The sequence below is a fragment of the Chelonia mydas genome, chromosome 4 (genome assembly GCF_015237465.2).
Source record: "Chelonia mydas isolate rCheMyd1 chromosome 4, rCheMyd1.pri.v2, whole genome shotgun sequence".
Classification (NCBI taxonomy): Eukaryota; Metazoa; Chordata; order Testudines; family Cheloniidae; genus Chelonia; species Chelonia mydas.
In genome coordinates, this window is record NC_057852.1 from 111,215,581 (window position 1) to 111,234,635 (window position 19,055).

Here is a 19,055-nt window from a genome sequence, read left to right on the forward strand (position 1 = left end):
AAACAATAGAATACCAATTGAAATTTATTAAATATTTCAGATGGTTTTCTGTGTTTTCATATATATTGTATTCTGTGTTGTAGTTAAAATCAAAGTGTATAAATATTTGCACTGTAAAAATGATACAAAAAAGAAATAGTATTTTTCAATTCACTTCATACAAGTACTATAGTGCAATCTCTTTGTTGTGAAAGTGCAATTTACAAATGTAGAAATTTTTTTGTTACATAACTGCACTCAAAAACAAAACAATGTAAAACTTCAGAGCCTACAAGTCCACTCAGTCCTACTTCTTGTTCAACCAATCACTAAGACAAACAAGTTTGTTTTCATTTATGGAAGGTAACACTGCCCGCTTCTTATTTGCAATGTCACCTGAAAGTGAGAACAGGCATTTGCATGGCACTTTTGTAGCTGGGATTGCAAGATATTTACATACCAGATATGCTAAACATTCATATGGCCCTTCATGCTTCAGCCACCATTCCAGAAGACATGCTTCCATGCTGATGACACTTGTTTAAAAAATAATGCGTTAATTAAATTTGTGACTGAACTCGTTGGGGGAGAATTGTATGTCTCCTGCTCTGTTTTACCCATATTATGCCATATATTTCATATTATAGCCTCAGATGATAATCCAGCACATGTTGTTCATTTTAAGAACATTTTCACTGCAGATTTGACAAAACACAAAGAAGGTACCAATGTGAGATTTCTAAAGATACCTACAGCACTTGACCCAAGGTTTAAGAATCTGAAGTGCCTTCCAAAATCTGAGAGGGAGAAGGTGTAGAGCATGCTTTCAGAAGTCCTAAAAGAGCAATCTCTGATGTGGAAACTACAGAACCTGAACCACCAAAAAAGAAAATGAGCATTCTGCTGGTGGCATCTGACGTAGATAACGAAAATGAACATCGTCGGTCTGCACTGCTTTGGGTTGTTATCGAGCAGAACCTGTCATCAGCATGGACACATGACCTCTGGAATGGTGGTTGAAGCATGAAGGCACATATGACACTCTAGCACATCTGGCACATAAATATCTTGCTATGCCGGTTCAACTTTCGTGATAAAGAGATTTCACTGCAGTACTTGTATTAGGGGAATTGAAAAATACTATTTCTTTTGTTTTTTTACAGTGCAAATACTTGTAATAAAAAATAAATATAAAGTGAGCACTGTACACTTTGTATTCTGTGTTGTAATTGAAATAATATATTTGAAAATGTAGAAAACATCCCAAAATATTTAAATAAATGGTATTCTGTTATTGTTTAACAGTGTGATTAATCACGATTAATTTTTTTAATTGCTTGACAGCCCTATTTATTAGCATATATTTTTGTAAGGGTGTTTTTATAGCGTTGTGGCCAGGTTTTAATTTTTTTAAACGATTTCTTGACTATGGAATTATTTGTAGCGTGCCATTAGAGTACTCTGTCCTTACTCTGACAACAGTCCTGTTAAAATCAATGAGTAAGGATTTCAGAATTGAGCTCATTTTTATTATTATAGTTATTTAATCATCCCTTCCATTTACTCATGCATTTCCAGGGTCAGGATTTTTACAAATGATTTTTGGGGAAAATTTCTTCTTAGTTAAAATGGACCAACACTCATGAAGTATTTGTGTTTTATAAGTTGGCATTAGAGCAACAAAATGTACAAGTTTCATCAGCTAACCCACATGCCATTTTTTCTGTGTGCTCTAAGACTATATGAGGGCTAATAAAGTGCCTACTGTTAATGTGCATAGTCCAGCCTCACAATAATAATCGGCCGTTGAGATTAAATTTATGAAAAATTAATTGTACAGTCAAATATATCAGACATAAGGGGTGAATCCCAGGTTGAGAAGAGGTAAAAACAGAGTATAATTATTTAGCCATATAGCCTGCTGTAAAATTTAAATTTTATTTTTGATTCCTTCAAGTCATATTAGCTGCCAGAAAAGTCTTTGTTGAAATCAGAACTATAAATAACCTTTGCAAACTATAGAGTTAGGACTTGTCTACAGACAAAAGTTATCACTTTAACGATACCATATATCCTCTAGTGTGGACACAGTTATACTGTAGCTATTCCTGTGTAAGAAGGGGAATAAGCTGTACTAGTATAAAGCACATTTATACTGGTATAACCACATCCACACTAGGAGTTGTTCCAAGTAAAACTAATTAGCATACTTATACTGGTACAAAACTGTGTGCACACCAGGCCTTAGGCTGGGAGAACAAAGGGCATGGCTACACTTGCAGATGTAGAGCGCTTTGAGTTAAACCCGCCTTCGGAGAGCACAGTAGGGAAAGCGCTGCAGTCTGTCCACACTGACAGCTGCAAGCGCACTGCCATGACCACATTTGCGGCACTTGCAGCGGCATTGGGAGCGGTGCATTATGGGCAGCTATCCCACAGAGCATCTCTTTCCATTCTGGCGCTGTGGCTTGTGGGAAGGGAGCAGGGGGTGCGGGGCATTCTGGGTCCTGTCCCAATGCCCTGTGATGTATCGGTTCCTATCCCAGCAGTCCCTGTGCTTCTGTCCACATTTGGCACCATTTTTCAGTGTTTTTTGTGCTGCACACTCTGTCTTCCCTTTCGGTCTGCGGGAATGGAGCCCAAACTGCTGAGGAGTATGCTGATGAGTCTCGCCAACACGTCACGTTTGGCAGTCGAGTTATTCCTTATGATCCAAAGTGACAGTGAGGGCCCCGACAATATCGCATATGACACGAGTTTGCTTGTGGCATTCACGGACATGCTCACCACTGTGGAAACAAGCTTGGGAAACAAGCACTGAGTGGTGGGATCACATTGTCATGCAAGTCTGGGATGACGAACAGTGGCTGCAGAACTTTTGGATGAGAAAAGCCACTTTCATGGGACTGTGTGAAGAGCTCGCCCCCACCCTGCGGTGCAAGGACACGAGATTGAGAGCTGCCCTGACGGTGGAGAAGTGGGTGGCTATTGCAATCTGGAAGCTGGCAACTTCAGACAGCTACCAATCGGTCGCTAACCAGTTTGGAGTGGGAAAGGCAATCGTTGGAATCGTGTTGATGCAAGTTTGCAGAGCCATTAATCGCATCCTGCTCAGAAGAACCGTGACTCCGGGTAACTTGCATGACATTGTGGATGGCTTTTTACAAATGGGTTTCCCTAGCTGTGGAGGGGCGATAGATGGCACACATATTCCAATTCTGGCACCAGCCCACCTGGCCTCCAACTACATTAATCAGAAGGGGTATTTATCTCTGGTTCTCCAGGCGCTTGTGGATCACCGTGGGCATTTCATTGACATTAACGTAGGCTGGCCTGGAAAGGTGCATGACGCATGCATCTTTCGGAACACTGGCCTGTTCAGGAAGCTGCAAGCCAAGACTTTTTTCCCAGACTGGAAGATCACCGTAAGGGAAGTCGAAATGGTGATCCTTGGAGACCCCGCTTACCCTTTAATGCCGTGGCTCATGAAACCCTACACAGGGAATCTTGACAGCAGCAAGGAGTGGTTCAACAACAGGCTGAGCCAGTGCAGAATGACTGTGGAGTGTGCTTTTGGCCATTTAAAGGGCCGCTGGCGCTCTCTGTATGGGAAGCTGGACCTGGCCGATGACAGCATCCCCGCGGTTATATCTGCGTGCTGTACCCTCCGTAATATTTGTGAAGGGAAAGATGAACGATACACTCAGGCATGGAACTCGGAGGTTCAACACCTGGAGGCTGAATGTGAACAGCCAGAGAGCAGGGCTATTAGAGGGGCCCAGCACAGGGCAGCATGGATTAGGGATGCCTTGAGGGAGCAATTTGAGGCTGAAAGCCACCAGTAATGTCTGGTGCCTTACACGGGAGTGAAGTGCAGTAGTTCCAATGTTAGTAGAAATCTGTGTTTGCTACGCTGACTTGCAGTGCCTGTTTCTTTCCTGGGCTAAGGTATCTTTTACTTTATGCAATAATAAAGAATGTTTTCAAAGCCAAAAAATCCAGTTATTGAAAAGAAACACGACTGCTTGGGAAACACAAAGGGCAAGGGGGTGGGGTGGGGAATGGTAGAATCACAGATTTGCATATGTCCTGTTATTATACTCAGCCGTCCTGTCTGGAGTGCTGTGCAATGAGTGCTGCACTTCAGGATGGCTACACTGCATGGTGATGGGGGTTGAGAGCAGTGGGTAAGGGTCGAAGTTTTCAGGGCTGGGTGGTGAAGCTACAGGTGTTGGAGGCAGCTGGTAGCAGTAAGAACCAGGATGTTGGGGAAAGTGGGTTGGAGGTGACATGGGGGCAGAAGGGAAAGGGTTTTGGACAAGGGCTTCGTGGAGGGGTGAGGGCGGTAGCGCTCCGTCTGCATGGCTATGAGCGCCTAGATAGAGTCTGCTTGGTGCTCCATTATGCTTATCAGCCGATCCGTGCTTTGCTGCTGGAGCACTGCGCTTTTGTGCCGGTGCTCCTCATTCTGCTGGCGGATCCTCCTTTCATTGTCCCGCCACTCCTGCACTTTTTTGATTTTCATTACTTGAATGCTGCATTACTTCATGCAAAATGTCTTCCTTCCTTCTATGTGGCCTCTTTCTGATTCCTTGGAGTCTTTCGGCTAGTGAAAACACGGAGGCTGAGATCTCAAGGTTGCATCTGTAAAGGCAAAATGCAACACTTAACAGAGGCAGCATTGTTCACACCAGACAGAGCAATAATTCCCCTGTACTTAAGGGCAAGCACAGTCTACACAATAGCATAATTTGCCCGTCCCAAAGCGAGCGCACATAACCCACAGGAGCCCCAAAATGGTGAGTAAGCACAGGGTCAAGCGTGACTGATTGTTTCACGGCTGTACTGTCCTCTGGGTTTCTGTGTCTTGGGGAGAGCCAACAGCGGCATGGGGCCCCTATACTGAACACTGTGCCCACATTTTCCACAGGAGTTCGTCCTGGAAGATATCTCGCTGCTGAGGGTGACCTGGGAAGCAAGGGAGGGTCTTCTACTGCAATGTGGCTTCTGCCTTGGCCATTATGCAGCTTGCCTGTGTGCAGCAATGGTCCCCCTGTCCCCCATGGCACAGTGGCGCGGACAAGTTAGCCTTACTGGGGCAAGGACCACAGAGGCTCTCCCTAGAAACCTGCGCAAGCGCATTGCCCAAGTTCTGGATGAGACCTTTGAAGAGATCACTGAGGCCGATTACCACAATGTGAAAGAGCACATCAACTCCCTATTCCGCATCTAGGCATGCATGCAGCCCTAACCCTCCTCGCCCCAAGAGCTCACACCGAATAACTTCCTTCCCAAAATAAAAACTGCTTTCCGGGAATCTCCTTTGGTGTTTGTCCTTCCCCAAGCTCCGGTCACCGCAACTAGCTACCTTCCTCCTGGCTTGAGAACAGTTCCTGGCTGCATGCATCTAGGGATTCCTCCTCCTCAGCACCCTCGCTCCCGCTTTGGTCCTCCTCCTCCTCCTGCCTTGGTGCACTGGGCTCTGAAGTGTCCATGGTGGTACTTGGAGTGGAGGTGGGGTAGCCCCCAAGTATCACGTCCTGCTCTTTGTAGAAAAGGCAGGTCGCAGGGGAAGCACCGGAGCGGCTGTTTGCCTCATGGGCTTTGCGGTAGGCATTCCGCAGCTCCTTCACTTTAACCCTGCACTGCAGTGCGTCCCGGTCATGGCCCCTTTCCAGCATGTCCCTTGATATCTGACCAACCTGATTGCCTTCTATGATGATATAACTGGCTCTGTGGATATGGGGAAAGCAATGGATGTGATATATCTTGACTTTAGCAAAGCTTTTGATATGGTCTCCCACAGTATTCTTGCCAGCAATGTAAAAAAAGTATGGATTGGATGAATGGGACTACAAGGTGGATAGAAAGCTGGCTAGATTGTTGGACTCAATAGGTAGTTATCAACGGCTCGATGTCTAGTTGGCAGCTGGTATCAAGCGGAGTGCCCTAGGGTCGATCCTGGGGCCGGTTTTGTCCAACATCTTTATCAATGATCTCGATGATAGGATTAATTGCACCCTCAGCAAATTCGCAGATGACACTAAGCTGGACGGAGAGGTAGATACCCTGGAGGGTAGGGATAGGGTCCAGAGTGACCTAGACAAATTGGAGGATTGGGCCATAAGAAATCTGATGAGGTTCAACAAGGACAAATGCAGAGTCCTGCACTTAGGACGGAAGAATCCCATGCACTGCTACAGACTAGGGACCCAATGGTTAGGCAGCAGTTCTGCAGAAATGGACCTAGGGGTTACAATGGATGAGAAGCTGAATTTGAGTCAACAGTGTGCCCTCGTTGCCAAGAAGGCCAACGGCATATTGGGCTGTATTAGTAGGAGCATTGCCAGCAGATCGAGGGAAGTGATTATTCCCCTCTGTTCGGCACTGGTGAGGCGGCAGGGCAGGAGGTCTCTGGGGAGAAGTGGGGCTGGGGGAGTGGTTGGAGGCTCGACACAGCCCTGTGTCACTGCTACACGGTGACCTGTGGAGCTGTTTAGAACCCTGCAAATCTGTGAATGCGGAAATCAGCAGACAATTTTTGCGAATAGCGGACCAGATGCGGATATACCTTTTTATATCCACGCAGAGCTCTACAAATTCTGGGTGTGTTTCAATTCCCATTGAAGTCAACAAAGCTGCCCATCTGTTGCTTTGGGAGTTGTATCAAGTCCTGTGTCCGTATCACGCCCTTGAAAAATGGATGGCTTTTGTTCCCATCTATTTGAGAATCTACCATCTTGAATTTCTCCAGTTCCCCGAGTAAGTGTGTTCTGATAGGAATTCGTAATGAAATGTTCCAAGTCTGAGACCAAAATATGTTTAGTAAAAATATTTCTTTAATTAAAATAACTCTCTGATCATTTGAAATCGCGAGCATAACAGGTTCCTGAAGTTGTCTATCCACTGTATTTTTTAAACTGTCAGACATTGTTCCTTACATATATCAGTTCCAAAAATTTTAGTCAATTGTTGTGGCAAATATATAGAGAAAAGATAGCATAATGATTATATGAAACGTGAAAAATATCTCACAGGTGAAGGGAAAGAAAATCATAGGAAGGGGTCATTTTCTTATCAGTACAGATTTGTTACAGAACCTACAATACACGCTCGTTATTGGCGTACATTTATTTCTGTATAATTGAATAAGATTTTATTGGAAACGGTGTACAATATATGTTCTGACTGAAGCACGGAAACTTGCTGCATTTCTTGCTCTTTGTTGAAAATGGTTTTGACACAATTTTGTCAGAAATCTGATTTGTATTGCTGAAAGCAGTGCACTGGTTCTCTAAGTAATAAACAATCTTCATATTTAAAATGAACAGAACATTTTAAAACTATGGAATATTTTTTCTAATTATTTGGTCTACGCTCTTGAATACTGTTTTTGACTTTCTCTACAGTTAACTTTCATTCACATTTCAAAAAGAAAAAGAATGAAAGAAAAAGAAAAAACACTTTGCAGTAGAAAAAGAAATCAAAGCTAACCACCAACCGCTTTGTGGGTGGAAAAAGTGTTCTGGTTATTATAAAACATATATGTGACTGACAACTGATGTTATCCACTGGTGAGATATTGTTCGTATGTCTACAGTATAAAATTACCAGAAAAATCACACTGGTTATCAATCCACATATGCTCACTGCAGTCTTATGAATTTGAGAAGTTTTGCAGATCTTTTCTGATATTGTTCTAAACCCCTCCCTCCCTCCCTCCCACAAATTCTCCATACATGGTCCTCACTGCAAAGTAGCCTTTGTTGCAGATATGGACGAATGTTCTTCTGTTAGTATTTGTAAATTGAATGTGGAGCTGGTTGAGTGGCTGGATTGACAGTCCTGGAACATGAAGTTTTCTGTCCACAGAATAGGCAAGCTTCCCCTCCCACTCTGCCTGCCAATACGCCTCAGTCCTGACCTGAAAAGATGTCTTTTAGGGTTGAAGAGATCATCCAGTCTCAGTGTCCATTCAATCCTTGAGCTCTCTTGAGTCGACTGGAAAGTTTAGTGCTAGTGGTGGTGATTTTGTGATATGCACATCTGTCTACTATGAAATGGACTGAGACCAGAAACACAGTTCACAAAGGCTCATGAACAATGAGCAGCTGATAAAGATGGGTTGATACTGACATGATATGGATGTAAACAAAAGTGTCAGAGGTGAAAACCTCCACCTTGTGTTCACAATCCTCTGGCCCAGTACCCCTCGACTTGTTTTTTGATATTTCTAAGGGTGTGCATTGGTGAGAGAGATCTCTCTGTCTTTCCATTCAGAGTAATACTGTACCAGGAGTACATCTTCCCACACAAAGACTATAAATGGTGAGGACTTATTTAGAGCAGAGTGAAGGATCTTTTATCCATGGCCCTCCGTGGCCCTCCAGAGCATATCAGCATGGCTTCGAGTGGACACTGGGAATTAATAACTGAGGAAACTATGTTTGGAGACAGACTATTGTAAATGAGTTCCAGAACATGTTTGCTCCAGTGAATCTGGCAGAAGGGACCTTGTTGCTTGATTGCCTACTGTCATAATCGTAAATTGAATGTTTATATTGTTTTTCATCCGGAAGGATCCCAAACATAATGGCCAGATCCTTAGCTAGTATAAATTGGCATAGCTCCATTGATTTCAATGGAACTGTATCAGTTTACACCAGATGATGATCTGGCCCGGTATAATGAAAATGAAATGTGTACATGGGTCACTTAACCCATCACTGAAATTCAGTAGCCTTTTAGTAGTGTCTAGAAGTATAGCACACCATTTCCTGCAGCAACCAAGTATTGATTCTGAGGTCTCCCATCTAAGTTCTGACCCAGCCCAATTCCAATTAGCTTGTGATATATGACAGGATCACGGCACCAGAGAGTGTGTGACTGCTATCACTTTGGCTTAATGTCACTTTGCTTGTTCATGCACATAATTTTTGTGTAATACAATCTTCAATATACTGCCAAAGTCAGCTAAAGTCAGAGGGTGGATGTCTGTTTGATCTAGTAAAAGTGGATTGTTTGCCTGTCTTTTGTTTATTTCTTTTGGTTGGGCTGTCATTTGAATTTTATGTGTTTGTCCTTATTTCTTCAGACCATTTATCTGGGTATCATTTTCTATGTTGTTGTGGTACTGTGTGGTGGCAGGGATTGCATTTGTTCCTCTATAATGCCTGTCCTGCACAATCTCCATCATTTTTATGGTCTTGCATTTTGTCGGTTTTTTGCTTGAGCTTGGTTGTGGTTTGTTATGTTTTGACAGTAGAGTGTCATAAAGATGTGGATAACTTCTTTGGCTTGCCTTTGAAACTTCTGTGCAGTTTTTGAACCAAGTCAGCTAAAATAATTAATACAGACAATACTCACAGACCAAACTGTAACTGTGATTATATTAAGGTAACACATTTGTTAGTTATATTTGCACTCTGTTGAAAGTACATATATTTGTGTCTTTTACTGAACCCAAAGCTGAAACTTGAGATATTAGGTCTTCTCTGGGGAGTGATTGTTTTGGTTTTCCAAATGTGAACGTTTATATGTTAAAACTGAAGATTCTTTATCACAAATAGGTTTTTCCGTTTATGTAAAATTAATAATTGACAGTATTTTTAAAAAAAATTGAAAGTGGGAAAATGATTAGTTCATAATTCTTCCCAGAACAGTTGCAGACTATAAACTACATCCATCTTCAATTAGAAGTCTTGAATTCTGTATTTGGAGTACAGAGTGGTCTATTGTGAGCCTCCAGAAACCTAGTTCAGCTGTTCAAATGACAAGCCATGTGAGCTGTTATATCATCCTTTTATGGATTGGTAAGTCTAATAAAAAACACTGCAACATTATATTAGTCTATTGTAATACACTTTATATGGGGCACTTAAAACCAGTTGGAGACTTGAAGCTGGTGCAGAATGCAGCGGTTTACTTACTGACCAGAGACGTTACTAGGAGCATACACTGCCAGTGCCCTGAGATCTGCACTGGCTGTGTATTGGTCTCCAGATGGAGTTCAAGGTGTTGGTTATGACCTCAGCTGTGGTAAATGGCCTGGGACTGGCCTCTCTGAGAGATTGCCTCTCACTCTGGCCACAGTGCCACAGTCATGGTCAGAACTAATGTGCAAGTTGGATCCCCCTCAGTATAAAAGAGAAGAGGCATTTGGTAAGGCTTTTTCTGCAAGGGCTCTGGGACCCTTGTTCTGAAATACCCCATATGTGGTGACTTTCCAAGTATGCTGCAAAAGACACCTGTTTTGGAAGGGGCTGAGGGTATGTTTCCCAGAATCATAAAAGGGTGGAAAGGACACTTTTTATTTTTGATAGGTGGCAGGCTTGCAAAGCTCATTAATGAATAATTATTTTAATGCTACTGGGGTTTTGTTGTAGTATTCATTATGTCTCCAGGTTCTCTGTACAGAGCTTTGTAGAGGCCTCTTTTTATTATTTAAATCAAAATGAATAAAATATTAGATTTTTTTCTGGGAGACGGTGGAATTAAGATTGTGCTGCCAGATTTTCTTCAGAGAATGTGTTTATGAGAACAAGTGTTTAGAGCCAGCCATAAAGAGTTGAAGAAATATCTCATTTTCATGAAGGAGCAAACCATCATTTGTTCCTTACTTAAGAGTTTTGCAAAGATAGGACAGCAAAGCTGGTGAAGATGTTACAAACTTTTGACAGGAAAGAAATATATTCCCTGTTGAATCAAAACAGCTTGGGCAAAACTTTTGGAGAAACCAATGTAAACTGTAGTATAGCAAACTCTCAAACCAGCAGTGTTTAATTAGTGTAGAAAAAAGACACTTGCAAGCAACCTGACCATATCTGAAAATAGGCAGAAAAGATTAAATTAATAATTATGCTGTATGGTATTCATAGAATCATAGAAATGTAGGGCTGGCAGGGACCTTGAGAGGTCATCAGTCCAGCGCCCTGCACTGAGGCAGGACCCAAGTACATCTCCTAGACCATCCCTGACAGATGTTTGTCTAACCTATTCTTTAAAACCTCCACAGACAGGGGTTCCACAACCTCTCTTGGAAGCCTATTCTTAAGTGTAGTACTTGGAACTTGTCTTTATTGAATTTCATCTTGTTGATTTCAGTCCAATTCTCTAATTTCTCAGTTATCTTGAGTTTGAATCATGTCCTCCAAAGTGCTAGCAATTCCTCCCAGCTTAGTGTCATCTGCAGATTTTATAAATATACTCTCCACTCAGTGAAGATGTGATATATGTGAAACTGTATATGTGATATATCTTGCTTTTAGTAAGGCTTTCAACAGAGTCCTACATGTCCTACAACTAGGGAAATGTGGTCTAGACGAAATTACTATAAAGTGGATTCATAACTAGCTGAGAGACCATATCCAAGTCATTAATATAAATACTGAATAGTACTGGACCAAGGACAGACCCCTGGGGGACCCCACTGGATATGTTCTCCCTGTTTGACAATAAACCACTGATAACTACTATTTGTGCATGGCCTCTCATCTGATTATGCAGCCACCTTATAGTAATTTCATCTAGACCACATTTCCTAGTTTGCTTATGAAAATGTCATGTGGGACTCTGTTGAAAGCCTTACTAAAACCAAGATATTATCACATGTACAGTTTCCCCCTATCCACTTCACCAGTAACCCTGTCAAAGATTTCAAGGAATCAGAAAGGAAGACACAGCACAGCCACATAACAAAACTTAGTACAAGAGCAAAGTGGATGGAGTTTCTAATCCTCACTCTTCCTTCATTTCCATAGATGAAAATCTTTAAGGATCATTAGTAAGAGAAATAGTTTTGTTTTGCTAAATAAATCAAGCACCCTTAATAAATTATTAGTGTGCTCTTGAATTTTCATCCAAACTTTATTGAGCCTGAAGTACTAAACTGAATCCAAGAATTTGTTGTTTCCAAACAGCGAGTTATTTGCATTTCAACTGAAATGATGTGATGTAGCATGAGCAAGGATAGGTGGAATCAACATTAAACAGTAGTAGGAAACTTATATACTTGGTAATGATAGGGTTGCTAGTGTGACCGTAAACTACCTGGTTTCCCAAATGGAAAATGCTAACGTTTGGGAAATGAAGCATTTTACTGTGTATGAATCTATTCTAGTCTACAGGATATATATATTTTTAAATGCATATTTTCCTTTAGTAACATTTCTGTAATGTTGGTACGTTATATAGATTTTTCATAGATGTGTAAATACAGTCTATGTAATAGAATTATAGATTTAATCTTGCATTTAAATTTATTCAGTTAATGAAAAAATCTGATGAACACACGACATAAAATAATTATAAAACTAATAATATATTTTAAATAAATGATGCATTTAAACAATGCCTAAATGAAAGGGGCCAAATTTTATCCATTAGAGGAAACAAGTGTGGACACTAAAGACTTGGGCAGGTTTGTGTGCAAAATTCTGCATGTAGGTGCAGCATGTGGGTTGCTTAATGGTGTATATTTGATAGCAGAATTTGGATTTATAAGGTCAGTGGAACTTCTGTGATATTCTGTCTTTTGACTGCCCTGCATGCCTGCCAGATCTGATGGTAGCTTCTTCTAGGCATAAGCAAATTCATATTTTTTGTTTTCAAACCCAAACCAGACTCTCTGTGTGTGTGTGCGTGTGTGTGTCTAAGTGACATGAATATGGGATGGGCACACTACTCTTAAGTTTGTAGTTCACCCCAGATGAGTGCCAATAAAATTTCTGTATCATACCAGCTTATCATGTACTATATATGTTAGTTTATTTATTCCAGTTACAAAAACAGAACATAAAAGAACACCCATCCCAGGCTTTGGGCAACCTTGACGTCAATTACAATATAAAAATTATTATAAAGAAGACCCACGCCAGCAGGATCCTACCCTTCTGCCCAATCACATAAAAGTCTCCACTCAGCAGGGTTATTGAAGGTCCCATCCCATGCAGAGACTTCACCCAAAGCCTGCCTCAGCCCTCCCTGAATGCCCACTCCAAGAGATGGGCTCTGCACATGCCTGGACAGTCAAGAGATTCTAGACCAAAGGGAATGAGAGCAGATTCCCAAGAAGAGGAGCCCTCACAAAGAATGGCTTCCCAGCAGCCCCATCTTTATGATATGGCGCCTGAGCCAAAGCCAGTTGAAATCAGTAGAAGGACAGTAGACTTCTGTTGACTTAAATCAGGCACGTACTGAGGGAGAATCATCTTGAGCACCTTCACTGATCACAACTGTGGCATTCAGGTTGGGGAGAGAGGTGGTATTTCAGATAGGAAGGTCCCAATCTGTCTAGGGCTTTATAGGTGAAACCAACACCTTACACTCCACCTGGAGGCCAATAGGCACACAGTGCAGATAGTGGCGCACAGGTGTAAAGTGCTCACGAGATGCTCTTATCAAGTGAGCTGCTGCATTTTGCACTAACTTCAGCTTCCAAATAGATCTAATCTAAGACACAGTCCCCCACAGCGTGCAGTGCAGTCCAGTCTAGAAGTGACAAAGGCATGAGTCTTTTTTTATTATTTAATATTTATATTGTGTTATTGCCTATAGGTTTCAACCAGATTGCCATTTGTGATTCTATATAAACGTATGGTAAATGACAGTCTCTGTCTCAGAGAGCTTATAGGCTAAAAGACAAGACATGACAGGTGCATCAGACAAACAAGCAGGTTTGGTGAGAAGAAAGACGATAGCCTCCATATATATAATGCACATACCATGAATTTTTTGCCAGCCTTGCTTTGGGACGTAAAGGGAAGATGTGTTCTTTTATCTCTAATATCACAAATAATAGAGGCTTCCCATTAACTAGAAAACATGTTATTTTTTCTTTTAATTGACTCTGTCTTGAAAAAAACCATGGAGTCACAAACGCAAACTAATTTTGAAAATTCCCAAAACGGTGTGAGATTCACAAACGCTGAACCCCACAAGCTTCACCCATTCCAAGGGCTTTTTATCCCAGGGGAAGTATAGACAGACTGTTATATATTACATGGACCATGCTTCTCATGTGGCTGATCTGTTCATACAGCCACCCTGTTGTTGGTGCTACTGGATTTTTTTTCTGTACAGCTTTCAAATAAAATAATTAAAAAATAAAATTCTTAGAGTCAGCTTCAAATCCTGAACTTCAGACACTTAGGTTGTATTTAGAGTTAACCTTAGCTTTGTTGCTGTGCCTTCTTTCATACTTCCCAACAAGCTGGGCTCCCTCTATACCCCAGGGTGCCAACCACCCCACCCTCTGTTTAGTCAAATCCCTTCTTAAAACTCACTTCTTTGCAAAGCCCACAATTACTAAATGCTTACCAATAAAAAGGCTGTCACTGACCTGCTGCATATAAAAGCAAAACAAAATCATATCTGGGTTGTCTAATGCAGGGTTGTTAAATCTTATTCTTAGCTCCTTGTATAGCTTGCGGCAGAGGGTCCACTGCCATCATCTTTTGTTGTCATTTACATGTGTGCATATGTGGTGTAAAATACCACCAAATCAGAATTCCTCACTCATTCACCTTAGTGGTCACTATTTACACCCTTTTGCACTCACTTGAACAGGTGTAAATGGTGACACAAAGTGCAAAGCCAGTAAGAATCAGGCTCTTCTTTATTCCTTTGTATCTTGTATAGTGCTGACCACTTGTTGGCCATCAACAAACAATCAGATTCCCATATATTTTCTACAGCTAGCCAACTACAAAGAGATATTTTTAAAAACGGAGGTTTTCATTTAGCCAGCTAACAACATGGCAGATAGTTTGCTGCAATAGTGGTGAATGACAAAGAATGTAATGGAAAGCCTAATTTTTGTGGTTATACAGGTTGCAGAACTTTCACTCGAGTAAATAGGAGTATTGTACATGGAAAACTTGCAGAATCAACTGCCTCAAAAGAAAAACAGAAACAAACAGAAAAACCCACCTCCTTCATTTTATAATTTGATTTGTGATTTTTTTAAAAGGTAGTTTGGAAAGTAAGGGTATCTCCTGGATACTTCAATATGAAAGCACAGCATAAAAATCACTCTGAAACCTGTCATAAAAACCTAGATAGATAGATGGCAGAGTTTTCAGGGAGAACAAGGGCAAAGTTGCTGGGAATTTATGGGTATTCTGTTCTGTTTAAGAGAGAAATAACTAAAAAGACATATGAACATAATTTTAACTAGTAACGGTATGACAGTACTGCACAAACAGCCCTGCTAAGTGACAATGGCATACGAAAGCCAAAAAGCTAGTATGTGACGTGCTTTTCACTTCACTGGGAAGCAGACTACATGCCATGAAATGCTTCAGCCCTTCTCAAACAGTGCATATAAAATTTCCATTCTTTTGAGTTTTATAAAGGTTCTGTAGTATGAAAATCACTAACAGTATGGTGTTTGTCACCCCCTTTTCTGGAGCATTATAAACATCAGTTAATTGATTTCTGGATCCCTGCTACTCTGGGACTGTCATAAATCCACATGATTTTCTTGAGTTCTAGAATTTGTATTTAGATCTCTGATTCACTGAAAAGTATACAAAAGAGCACATAGCTAGATAGCTCCCTATTGGCTACACATCTGAATAGGCTAAAAAAATTGTACATTATTCTAGCTACTGTTGGCATAAGATTACACTAAAAATACCTGATTTCAAATATGCCTTTTCTGTAGCTATTTTCATATAAATAACTTTTACTTGTTTCTAAATCCAGCTGCTTTTTGTCAATTCACACCCTTTTTGCTATCACGTTTAAGCCACGGTGACCTTCATGGGCAATAACAGGATGGCAGCAGATACTCAATTAAATGCAGAGGCTGGTATCCATTCCTAAATGCATAACTTAAAACAAAATTCTGGAGATCAATGCATGCTTAAATGGTAGTGAAAGAGAGGGAAAAGCGTCATCTTCTAGGCTGCAGAATGTGCAGTCACTGCTGAAGGTAGTGGTGGTTAACTCTAAGAAAGGGCTTGATCTTCTTCAAGTGCTGGTCCCTACATGTATTTCACTGTCGGTGGGCATGTGCTCCATGTGCCCAGAGCTGGAGAATTTTGAAAGCGGTGTCCGTTGGTCTGCACATGTGCATTGGCTCACCTTATGCCTCCATCTGAGGAGATAAAGGGTGGGCAGACTGCCTCTCCCGAGTTCCTTGTCACCGCCACATGGTCAGGGTCAGAACCTCCTGTGTCTGAAGCTTTGGCTTTCTTCTTTATCTGTGAATATGTTCAGATTGCTGTAAATAATTTTTGTATTCTGAGTTTTAAAGTTTTTATTTGATAGTTTTAGTGTTTTATCATTAGTCTCCCTTACCTGGGAAGCTCCCGCCCCTTTCCCCTGCCGATACCCCGTTTGGGTACTGGATTATGCCCAGGACTCCAGGCTTCAAAATTTGACCCTACCCCCTGTACATCAGCCTGGCTCAGCAAGGAGACGGGGATTAGGACCCAGGGGCAGGGCAGGCTGTGACTAGTTAGGCAAGGAAGATGGGACTGGTAGCTGTGTGGGAAGGAAAGCTGGGACTAGTTGGGCAAGGAGGCTGGGTCTGAGATCTGTGGAAGAGAGACTGGGACTGGGAGCTGGTGGGGAATATGTGTATGGGGAGAGGACTGGGAGCCAGTTCGCCAGGTAGGGGAAAACACTGAGATCAGAAGAAGAGCTGGGGAAGATAAGGAAACTGGGACTGCCCAGACAAGGAACTAGTGGGGAGAACATGAGAAGAGGGCAGGAGCGGCAAATCTGACAAACAGCTAGTGTATAGCATGAGGGAGAACTGGGACTGGCTGGGCAAAGAGACTGGGACAAGGAGCTGTAGGGGTGGGGGTGAGGCTGAGATTGGAGGATGACCCCAGGTAGGGAGCCTGGGAGCCAGTGGGGGACAGGGAGAGAGACAGATGGGATAAGGAGCCACGAAGGGGAAACTGGGACAGGTTGGATAAGGAGACTGGGGAAGAGGAGTGGGGGAACTGATACTGGTTGGGCAAGGAGACTAGGACCTTTGGGTGAACCATCTGGGTGTCAGTATGATGCCACATGATGGAATTTCTGTTTTTTCAGTTTGCTTTATTAAAAACCTAGGAAATTATGCACAAAAACCTACATTAAAAGAACACTAATCAAGTTGCAAAATCAAGCACTTGAAACTTAGGAAATGCTGGAATTAAGGTTGCCTGTGCAATCTTTATTCATCCCCCTTGTCTTTAATTACATGATCACATACTATTTTTTCCACAGAACTGCCTCACTTAGTGCACAGTATGGATGATGCTCAATTAATTGTTTGTATTGACACCATACTGCAAAAGGGTTTTCACGCTCCTTCACAGCATGGGGCACATCTTTATAGAGAGATAGTCATGGGGACACCTCCCTTCCCATTCATGATTGTGGAAACCCTCACTCTTCCTACACGTAATATCCCTGTGGCAACCACAGCCATTGCTTATATGTAAATTAATAACAGGAAAGTATTCAATACATTTGTAGCTTTCTCTAATGTGTTGCAACAGCTGTAAACAAGGAGGAAAGCCAGCACCATGTGACCAGACCACTTTGGGAAACACCTATCAAACGATTTTAAATTGCATTTAAAATATGTTCATGATATTTATGCATTGCACAAGTAACGTGAATATACATTTATTGCAATCAGTAGAAATCCTGGATTTTCATATCAGGCAGTAACTGCTCAGGATGATTAGCAGGAAACTTAATTTGTCCTAATTAGCCTTAGGGGAGTGAGAAATTAACTTGATGGATAAAATTTCTCATTTTATAGTATACCATACTGAGCAACATAGGAAATTGTTACTCAAAGCTTTAGAAAAGTCTTCTGCTGATTCACTGGACTTTATTTTTTCTAATTAAATTAAAAGACTATAGTAAATTAATACATACTTGATGTGTGGGTGGGTTTTTTATGGGGGCTTGTATGGTAGAATAATTGTTCAGATTATACATTGACTTGTCAGCTATATCCAGAGACTTCAGTATAGATTTATAAATTACATGTAAAACTTCAATGTAATGTAAGGCATTCATAGCCATGTTAAAGTTCCATATCTCAGCAAAAACTTTTAGCAAACCCTTGTATATTTTCTATATTTGTCTATCTATTGTGCTGTTGTATAATTATAAGATAGAAAATAAAAAAGAGAGATTTATTAAAATCTGGGATTTTCTGTCACAATTCAATTAGCTGAGACAGCTATATATGATATTTTTTAAACTAATGTGGAAAGACCTAAACTACTTCCACAAAACTGCTCATCTATAAAGTGTCAGACCTTTTAATTCCCAAGCCCCACACTCAAATATATAAATAGGACACATTCCTTAGTTCTTATGCAGGCAGAACTCCAAAGGAAGTACATTTTTTAAAATTACCCTCAAAACATACAGAACAAGACAGAGAGACATGAACTCAGTGGTCTGAGCTAGGAATTAATGAGTTCTAATCTGGACTCTGATATTGACTCCTCTATTGGCTTAGACTAAGTCACTTAACCTATTTGCCTGTAGGTATGTCTACACTATGAAGTAGGTTGAATTTATAGAAGTCGCTTTTGTAGAAAGCGTTTTTATACAGTCGATTGTGTGTGTCCCCACACAAATGCTCTAAGTGCATGTAGTCGTCGGAGTGTGTCCACAGTACCGAGGCAACCGTCGACTTCCAGAGCGTTGCACTGTGGGTAGCTATTCCACAGTTCCCGCAGTCTCCACCGCCTGTTTGAATTCTGGGTAGAAATCCCAGTGCCTGATGGGGCTAAAACATTGTCGTGGGTGGTTCTGGGTACATATCGTCAGGCCCCCGTTCCCTCCCTCCCTCCGTGAAAGCAAGCGCAGACAATCGTTTTCGCCTTTTTTCTTGAGTTACCTGTGCAGACGCCATACCACGGCAAGCATGGAGCCTGCTCAGCTAACCGTCACCGTATGTCTCCTGGGTGCTGGCAGACGTGGTACTGCATTGCTACTCAGCAGCAGTTTATTGCCTTTTGGCAGCAGACAGTCCAATATGACTGGTAGCCGTCATCGATGTAGTCCTTTTAACCTTGGTAAAAGGTGCTCTTTTAACCAGGTGCCTGGGC

General features: G+C 41.6%; 1 protein-coding gene across 11 annotated transcripts in view; it reads left to right on the plus strand.

Annotated features, from left to right (window-relative positions):
- LDB2 (LIM domain binding 2) overlaps window positions 1-19,055 on the plus strand; it is a 286,275-nt gene that overhangs the window by 192,639 nt on the left and 74,581 nt on the right. Inside the window, exon 1 of one of the 11 annotated variants that reach the window (XM_043544615.1) lies at window positions 9,712-9,791. The exons of the other annotated variants lie outside the window; for them this stretch is intronic. Coding sequence (XP_043400550.1) covers window positions 9,749-9,791 — 43 coding nt within the window. The 5' untranslated portion in view covers window positions 9,712-9,748. Of the gene's footprint in view, window positions 1-9,711; window positions 9,792-19,055 lie in introns of those variants that run through there. 11 annotated transcript variants of the gene reach the window in all.